We start from the raw sequence: 9,277 nt of genomic DNA on the forward strand, positions 1-9,277 counted from the left end.
TGGGGGAGCGAGCTGGGGCTCCTGCACGGGCACACGTGGCCAGCGCAGCGGCCAGAGAGCCAGCCTGGCTCAGGGCACGGGCTCGGTGCTCCAGCTCCCCCAGCTCCACGCACAGCTGGGGGCTTGACATCATTTCCAGGCACTAGCCTGGCACGGTGGCCACCGGCTACGCAACAAGGCAGGGAGAAAGTAATAACAGTAATACTACTAATAATGGGCTCATGTTAACTTTCCTGCAGCAGCAGAAACCACAATTAAAGAACTTTCTCAAAAATTATTTTTTAGACTGTTTGGACTGTGTTGAATTCCACGCTCACATTATATGGGAAGGAAGTAGCAGCCCTGGCAGCAGGCCAGCACCTCCCTAAAAGGCTTTCCTGTCCCACCAGACACCCCAAAGCCCCAGGGCTGTAGCCTTGCTCCTAAACCAATCTCTTTGCCAGCCTGAATTCTCCAGACACACCAACCAACCCACAGGCAGGGGAAGCCACCCACTGCCCCCAGCAGACACTGGTGACCCTGTCACTGCCACCAGCAGCATTGCCCAGGGTGCCAGAGGCAGGGCACAGCTCCCTCTGAGCTGGCAGGGAGCAGGGCCCCATGTGCTACCCCAGATGAGCTGGCAGGGAGAAGCCCAGGCTGCCCTACGTGCACATCAGCACAAATCCCAGCCAGCTCTGCTCCACTCTCCTCCTGCTACCTGGAATTGGTGCTCAAATAACTTGGCAGCAGCCAGCACTGGGCGTTCAGTCCAGGGACCTAATGCAAAGGTGGTGGTCTGCAAAGCCAAAAAGCCAAAGGCTTGGCCACACACAGCCCAGGCAGCCTGTGGTGAGCCAGCAGCAGGCACAGTGCCAGCCAGGACCCCCCACACTGCCCTGGTGGCCCAGGCACAGTGCCCAGGGAACCCAGTGCTTGGCTGAGCCTGGGATGCCCCGCAGCCACCTTTGCACTGGGGGACACGTGGTGACTTCCCCCACAGGGAGTGGTTTGGGTCCCATTCCCAGGCCTGCAAGGGAAAATCCCTGCCCAGGCAGCCACGGGGCAGCAGGAGGCTGTGACCACACCAGGATCAGGAGAGGAGCTGGCCAAGCTCTACATCCTCCTTCCCAAACAGGGGAGGCAGCACAGCTGCTCTGCCCGAGGCAGTCAGGACACCACGCTGCTCCTCGGCAGTGGGCTCATGCAGGAGCTGAAGAGGCCCTCCAGGAACAGCAGAGGGCACACGGCAGGGGTGAAGGGATCTGTGCCAGGCTGGCTTCACCCTGAGCACTCCAGCAGTGCCACACACCTGCCGCCTCCTACCTGCTCAAGGCTTGCCACTGCTTGCAGAAATGTAAGAGGAGGGTGCAACTCTCCGTTTCCTCCAGGAACATCCCAAATGAACACTGCAAGCTAGAGGCCCTGCCTGCAGCCACCCCAGCCAGCCACTCTCGCTGCACTGAACTGAGTACTGGGCATGAGCAGTTGGGTCTCTGCTCTGCGAGCCTCTTGGTGGAAAGTCACTGTCACTCAAACACCACCAGATGACAAATAGGAGGGAGTCAACAGTTTAATTGGGTGCTTCCAGTTGTGCAATATACAAAGGATGACCAAAAGGGAGGACATGGGCAATGGCAAGAACCCTATTAAAAAAAAAAGTCATGTAGATTTAAGAAAAATAAAAATCCAAGATTAAACCCAGCCCCGTACCATAAAAATCCTCTCTGTGCATGTACAGTGACTATTACTATATACATGTTTAAAAATAAACGCCCACAGCCTGGAGTGCAAAGAGCAGCACCACAGCTGTGCCTTGTGGCAGGGGAATCCATAGTGTTTGGTTTTTAAATTAAAATATAAATAGAAGCATACAGCGTGCCAAGAACCGACTGGGTCAAATCCTGCTCTGCACAGGGCTGGAGTGAGCAGGAGCAGCCCCTGCTAGGCCCAGCTATCAACCTCTGTGTGGCTGAGTTCCTGGAGGGATGGGCAGCCCTGCCTGGCACCAGGCTGCCACTACATCCCGTTCTTCACCAGCTCGTGGATCCCGTCCTCGTCGATGATCAGAGGTGTGCGGAACTCCCGGTCCTTCACGTACTTCTCCAGGCCCTACAGAACGAGAAGGGGCTCATTGGAACACACCACACATCACCTGCTCTGCTGAGCTGCTCAGGGGTGCCTCTGCTCCCCCCTGTGCTGCCCCACAAAGCTCTGCAGTGAATCAGAGTCATTTTGTGTGTGCCCTGCCAGCCCAGTCCCTCTGCAGAGCCAGTACTCACTTCTCCTCCGTAGGACACAAGGGGAGAAATCTCACACTGGATTGGCTGGTCGTTTGCATCCTTCAAGCTGCAGAGAGACATCCAGAGTTAGGTGCAGCCAGGGGGACACAGATGGGGTCCAAGATCTGGCCCAAGGACAGGCAGAGGGTCAGGGGCTGTCTGGGCCACACAGACCCCACCAGGCAGAGCTGCCCTGGGTTAGTCAAGCCTTGCGTGCTCTCCACAGAAGTGCCAGCTAAAGTTTAGATCCCAGCAGCGACTGAAAGGGAAAAGAGCTTTAGATGGGGCTTTCATGATGCCTTTCCATGTGTGTAACTACAGCAGTGCCTGTGCTGCCAGTCCTGCTGTTTTCAATGCTGCATAGAAACAAGTCACCCTTTCCTTCTCCTCCTGCAGCCCTGGGTCAGAGGCCCATGTGGGGTCCCTGACCCTGCTCCTGCTGCCACCAGCCTTGGTAGGACATGCTTGGATGGTCCCTGGATCCAGCTGGGGGTGCAGCTGTGTGGACCCAACAAGCAGCCATGGTAACAGCACCCCAGGGTGCCCCTTTCTCAGGTAGTGGCCCCAGTAGCCAGGCAGGCATGACGGGATGCCATGGGATGTGAAGTTTGTTCCTGCTGCCACTCACTCACTGAGCCCCTCCTGTCCCAAGTGTCAGTAAATAAAACTCACCCATCCCTACCCACACTGGTATTTACCCTGAGTGTTAGATTCAAGATAGTTGTTTTAAAAAAAAAATGGACATTAACTGCTATTGAAGGGTAAATGTAGGACAAGGTGCATCCTTTCTCCTACATGTCAACTAGTATGATGGCTTAGTCATGAGCCTGAAAATACTTGGAGTCTGGAATTAAAATAGAGATAAAACAGCTGTATTCCACCAGAAAGAACCTGAAAATACAGCTTATGAAGGAGGGGAAGGTAACAAGATTGCTTACTCTGCGAGTCATTTACACTCACCAGCTCCAAGTCCCAGCACGCCTGTGCTACAGAACATCACGGAGGAGTTAAAGCTCCCCGTGTATTCCCGTAAACTCCAGCTCTGAGCCAGGGGCTTTCCCTGGTGTCATGCTCTGGATCCTCCAAACTCAAGAGCTGGAGTCACACAAAGCCCAGCTGGCTGCTGTGCTCAGACTCACACATGCTACATCAAAGCCTGCCTGACGTTTGCTTCATGTTTTTAATCCCATTTTGGGATAATCTGCCCGGATGCCTGGCGGACATGGGGAGGTGGCAGCCATCCCCAGCTCTGGGACTGGCTGGGACCAGTCCCTGCCACTCTGTGACAAACAGGGAGTGGCACCAAAGGATGTGACAGGGTGTTTGCCAACATGGGGTGACCTTTGGGGGCTGCTGCCTTCCTGCACCTGTACCAACAGCATGAGCCCCATCCATGGAGTTATCCCTGCAGAAAGGAGCCCAGCAGGGAGCAGAGCTGCCCGTGCCCACCACCACGAGAAGCAGTGTCCCCGTGCCCAGGGCTGACATGCCCCCCTGCCCGCATGCGGCCACCAGCCCCCGGTCCCGTTAGCCTGGCACGCTGCTCTGCCTGCAGCCCGTTAGTCCCTCAGCACAGCCCCACCACCATGCACCTGGGACAGGATAGTTACTTGTCATTGACATCTGCTGGGCTGGCAGCTGACCTTCCGTTTGTGACGCTACACGGGAATAAACAAGGGTTAGCAAGGGGGGAAAACAGCAAATGAGGCTGGGGTTTGCTGGTCCCTACAGAGGGTGGTGGGAGCTCTTGTGGCTGAGGGATGTGTTGACGGCAGCCTGGCTGCTGCATGGCTCACTGGTGGCTCCTTGGCCGGGCAATGGAGGCTGGCAGGATTCAGCTCCCAGGTGCTGAATTGAGAAGGAAAGCTGCTGCTGACTGAGCACCACTCCTGTTGCCAGCACACAGCTCACACCCAGCTCTGCTCCACAGATCACCCAGGAGAGGGGACCCATAGCTGGCCACTTCTGTGATACTGTTATCAGTGCTGGGATTGCCTTGTGCACAATATCCAGCCCAAAAAGGAGCAGGAGTGACAGGAGAAGCAGCTCACCGAGGGATGGCAGGGATGCGTGTGCCATTTTCATCCACAAAGTGCCCCCCTGCATTGAGAACCCAGCAGTGGTGCAGGGACATCAAGGCATGTCGGGCTGTGGTGGGGTTGTCCTTGCCATTCTGGCTGTCTGCGTTCTTCAGGGGAGAGAACTCATCCTCACGCAGCACCTCGTACACCACGAACTTCCTGGGGAAACACAGCGTGGGAGGGTCACCTTTGGGAATTGTGGCTGCTTCCCCTGCCGGGGGGGCCCACAGCCCTCCCCCAGCCACACCCACGGGCCATTTTCACAGCCATGCAGGAGGGAGGGGAGGGCCTGTTCTGTAGGGTCAGCAGATGTTCTTCTGGCACAGGAGCAGGGCACACAGCACCCATTCCTCCCCCCTATCCCAAGGCATTGCCAGTGGGTACACCCTGACACAACCCCAGAGGCTCTCAGAGCTGCTCCAGGAGAGCCAGCAGCCAGCCTGGGCCCTACAGAGAGCAAAGGACATACTTGGAAAACTGGAAGATGTCGAAGACAAACTTCTCCATCTTAATCCCGTTGGGTTTCTCGGGTTGGATGAGCTGCCCTGTAGTGATGTCCACATGTGGGATCTTCTTCTCAGCCACGTGGTGCTGCAGTTGTGGCTCATAAGTGCTGCAACAGGCCAAGAAAGAGATGTCACTTGCCTGAGCAAGCCATGTCCCCAGCTCAGACAGTGCTGCAGCAGGATGGCTGCCCTGCTCTGACTCCATCTGCCCCAAGGCACGGGCTGCTCATCCCCACAGCAGCCAGCAGAGACAGCCCCCCATGCCTGCACTCTGGAAGCAGCATCCAGATATGGCCTGGAGAAACCTTATCTCAAGGAAGGGGCTGTGCAGGGGCCAGACATTGGGGGCCTCATCCCAGCATCGAGCAAGGCACAGCCAGCTCTGCTGGGCAGCAGCACCCCAGCACCAGCATTTCCCACCATGGCACTCAGCAGGCCCTTACTTGACCACGTCTTTGAGGAAGGCAGTGGTAAAGTAGTGATTGGCGATGTTGCCGGCGTTGAAGAGCAGCCGCCCGTCCGAGCCCCGCCTCTGGGCGGTGGCCAGGGAGATCTCGCTGTACTCCACCACCTGGTACACGCCATCCACCCGGCACACCACACCCACCGGCTCCGTGGGGTTGGTCTTCTCCACCACCTGCCCAGGGAAGCAGTGTCAGGGAAAGGCACCCACACCTCACTCACACTCCCTTGTAAGCAGGGATGGGGATGCTGGAGCCCTGCCCTCCCGGATGCTTCCGGCAATGGGGACAAGAGGAGGCAGGGCTGGGTGACAGGTGTCAGACACACCTGGAGGGCACAGCAGGATGTGGCACCAAGCCAACGTGCAGCTGGCAGCAGGCTAGGGTATTTTTAGCCAGCTTGCTATGCACAACCAGAAGGCTGCTGGCTCAGCAGAGCCATCCACCGACCTTCCTCTCCTCCTTGCACCTCACACACCTCCTCTGGGTGTGGGGTACTCCAGCAAATCCCTACCTACCACTGTCACCACAGAGCAGTGGCATGCAGGGGTGCAGGGCTTTCTCCTTTCTGCATGCTAAGGTTTATTTCCTCTTTCTTTCATGCAGGCCAGGAGGAGAAACTGCCTTCCCTTTCTCAGCTTATGCTTTGAAAGCTACAAGGCCAGTAAATCCTTTCACCTGTTTGCCAGAGCCAAGCCCAGTGTAAACAAAACCTTTGGCTGTCAAGCCTGTCTTTAAAGTAAAGCTTGAAGCGTGCAATGTCCTATCCACAAGATATGGGGCTGGGTTCAGCGTCAGCTGCACCCACCATGTCCTAGTGTGGTGACCAGGATGTCAAGCTGGGGAGAGCTGGCAGGATCCTGTCTGCCTGTGCTAGCCACAGCCACCCAGGAAAGAGCTGCACAAGGCTCCCAAGCAGCCTCTTGGCCCCTGGGGGACCTCTGAGCCCTGGGCCTGTGCAAGGCAGAAGAGCAGTGCCAGGCATCCTCCAGGGGCAGGCAGGACTCTGGCAGCATGTGTTACTTCACCAATGAGCTCCAGGTACTTAGCTATCCCTCCTGCTTGTGGCAAGCCAGCAAATGAAGGGTGAACAGTCAGGGAAGGCAGGCAAGGAGCAGGACAGACAGCAGCCAGCTCTGCAGAAGCAGTGCCTACTCCCTAAAGCATACCTTGGCCCCACAGTCTGCTCCCTTCTCCAGGCAGAACCCGATGAACCTGGGGTCAGCCACCTTCACCAGGATGTTGTCCACACAGTAGACATGGACACTGTGCACTCCCCTCCTCTCCATGTCCTCCATGATGCCGTGTGAGCCCAGGGCTCTGTACAGGCCCCCGTTGCCATCTGCAGAGGGAACACACCACAGGGGCTGCAGCAACACCCTGTTGTCTGTCAGCCACCCACACTCCTTCCCCATGGGCTGATGTGGAGGGGCATCGGCCCAGCCACAGCCCAGCCTGAGTCAGCTGTGGGCCAGCTCAGTCTCCAAAAGCTGCTCCTCAGCACCATGTCGCAGCCCTGGCCACCAACCTGGTGCCATAGCAATCTTGCCCTTCTCCTCCAGCAGGATTTTCCCATCGAATCCCAGGGCAGGCAGCATGCCCTGCTGGAAGAAGATGATATTCTCCTTTTTCAAGCCAAAATACCGATGTTTCTGGAAGAACTCCTTGGTGGACTCCATAGTGCGGCCACTTGTCATGATGTACCTGTGGCAGAGCAGAAAACACTCACTGAGCAGGGAAGAGAGGCAGGGTCTCACACCCCTCATCTCCAATGTGGGCAATACCCAGGAGAGGCTTTTTGCCCCTCCACGTTTAGTAGGATCTCACCTGCTGAGGTCCCCCCACTTTGACAAGCCAATGAATGGTTTCGCCCTTTTCTGCAACAGGTGTATCTCCAAAATTGTACAACACCGTGCATGGGACACCCAGCTCCTGCCTTGTCCACAAAGCACCCCAGCAGCTCATCTCCCTGTCCCCACCTTGCACGGCTGCTGTCCTGCATGGGGACACAAAAGCCTCTCCCAAGGACCATAGGACTGAGTGTGACAGCGTGGGACCTGCCAGCGCCACTCTGCGCCGCTCACTCTGAGGGGCTATGCCCATCGTAAAGCATTGGCGTCAAGAGGGGCTGTGCCAGTCCACGGTCCTTGGAGGGACTCAGCATCAACCCAGGGGCTACCAAGGGGAACTGCACTAATCCAGGCTAACCTCGGGCTGCCAAAGGGAACTGCACCAACCCCGAGGGCTGCGGGCAGCCGACAGCCAGAGGGCTGTGCCGATCTACCGGGCCCGGATCCGTCAGTGCCCGCTGGACCCTGCCCACAGCAGCCCCGAGCCGGGCTCACCAGGGGATATGGCAGGCAGTGCCGTGCTGCTCCTCCGCCATCTGCTGCAGCCTTCGCAGGCGCTGGGCCTGCAGGTGGAAGAGGGTCTTGCGGGAGGGCAGCCCCACGTCGCACATGCCCTTGGGGTAGGGGACGCCGAGGCGGGTGCCCTGCCCGCCGGCCAGCAGCAGCACGGCCACGCGGCTCCCGGCGATCTCCGCCAGCCCTGCGGGAGCAGACACGCGTGGGGCCCTCCGCGCCGGCTCCGCGCCGAGCGCCGCCGCCCCGCGCACCTACCGCGGCTCTCCCAGCGCGGCACCAGCCCGCGGTCGCGGGAGGCGCTGCCCAGCACGTCCCGCGGCACCGGCTCCATGCGCGCGTCCAGCCCCGCCGCCGCTGCCGCCCCGCCGCCGTCCCCGCGGGCGCGGCGGAAGAAGCGGTTGATCTCGTCCACGTCCATGTGGCACAGCTCGGCCGCCAGCGCCCGGCGGGCCGCGCCGTCCAGCTCGGGCCAGAAGCGCAGCACATGGTCCTGCCCGCCCGCCGCCAGCCGCTCCCGCAGCGCCGCCACGTCCCCGTCAGCCCCGGCCGCCTCCATCCCGCCCGCCGCCGTGCGGACGCCGCCCCCCGCCGCCCTTTATAGCCCGTGCGGGCCAATGGCCGCGCCCCGCACCACGTGGTGCCGCGCCCGCCCAATGGGCGCCGGGGAGGGGCGGGACCGCCCGCCCCCCTCGCGTGGCCGCCGCCAATCGGAGCGGCCGCTGCGGCGCGGGCGGGGCGCGCGCGGCTGGCTGCCATGGCAACGCGCGCCACGTCAGCGCGCGGCCCCGGCGGGCTCGGGGGCGGCGAGCGGGGAGCGAAAAGCCCCAAATCCGCCCCAAAACGCGCAGGCCGGGGCCCTGCGGAGGAGGGCCCGCCCAGCCGGGCCCGGCAGCCCTGAGGCGTCAGCAGCGGTGACACACGCGCCGCTCGTGCCGTCATGCCAGGATGACGGGATGTGCTGAACCGGGAGGGACCCTGAGGGGCTTGGAGCGCAGCCCCGGCCACGCACAGGACACCCCCGGCAGCCGCTCCACGAGCACAAGCGCCGCTGGAGCCCTGCCAGGCTCGGTGCCGGGACGGGGCAGTGCCATCCCGGCAGCGTTGTGCAAGCCGCAGCAGCCCCCGGGGAGGCCGTGCGTCAGCGGGCGGCTCGCCCCTGTTATCGTCACGCCGGGCTGGGACGCGCCCCTGTGGGCCTTGAGTCAGCGGGGCTGCCGCAGGAAACCGAGCCCCGAGTGACCGGGAGGGGACACGGGGGGTCCGGCCAGGCTGGGGCCTGTGTGGGGAGAATGGCCGGGGAAGCTGTGCCCAGCTAACCGGGGGTACAGTTAGAGGAACGTGAGGATTTTTATTAGTGTCCTAACGGGAATTATAACAGTACGGAAATTACAGGGTAAATCAGTTACTGCTGCCTGGATTGAAGGCGGCTGGCAGGACTGGAAACGCATTCCAAGATGATTTCCCATACACACACATGCTAAGGGGGCTGGAGGGTGGGGAAGCAGAGTGGAGACAGAAGATCCAGGCTCCCCAGAAATCCTCGCCAGGAGGAGGAACTCAATGGCATTTTGCAGGTGATACTTTGCATGTCCCGTCAACCAC

At 59.9% G+C, this 9,277-nt stretch overlaps 1 protein-coding gene across 1 annotated transcript; it reads right to left on the minus strand.

Annotated features, from left to right (window-relative positions):
* Positions 1-1,534: 1,534 nt before the first annotated feature.
* Positions 1,535-8,237, minus strand: UAP1 (UDP-N-acetylglucosamine pyrophosphorylase 1). Its single transcript, XM_033068012.1, has 9 exons — positions 7,931-8,237; positions 7,655-7,859; positions 6,838-7,013; positions 6,479-6,651; positions 5,292-5,485; positions 4,812-4,955; positions 4,313-4,501; positions 2,262-2,328; positions 1,535-2,091 (listed from the first exon to the last, which is right to left on the minus strand). The coding sequence occupies exons 1-9, from the start codon at positions 8,229-8,231 to the stop codon at positions 1,999-2,001; spliced, it is 1,542 nt and encodes a 513-aa protein (XP_032923903.1). The 5' UTR covers positions 8,232-8,237; the 3' UTR covers positions 1,535-1,998.
* Between the last annotated feature and the right edge of the window lie 1,040 nt (positions 8,238-9,277).

This window comes from Catharus ustulatus, chromosome 9 (genome assembly GCF_009819885.2).
Source record: "Catharus ustulatus isolate bCatUst1 chromosome 9, bCatUst1.pri.v2, whole genome shotgun sequence".
NCBI classification, from domain to species: Eukaryota; Metazoa; Chordata; class Aves; order Passeriformes; family Turdidae; genus Catharus; species Catharus ustulatus.

Excerpts from the sequence above, each read along its gene's own strand:
- UAP1 (XM_033068012.1), bottom strand. The coding sequence starts at position 8,231 with ATGGAGGCGGCCGGGGCTGACGGGGACGTGGCGGCGCTGCGGGAGCGG. Across the intron at positions 4,956-5,291 it reads TTCCTCAAAGACGTGGTCAA|CACTTATGAGCCACAACTGC; the intron begins GTAAGGGCCTGC and ends GGCCTGTTGCAG. Across the intron at positions 2,092-2,261 it reads TTGTGTCCTACGGAGGAGAA|GGCCTGGAGAAGTACGTGAA; the intron begins GTGAGTACTGGC and ends CTCGTTCTGTAG.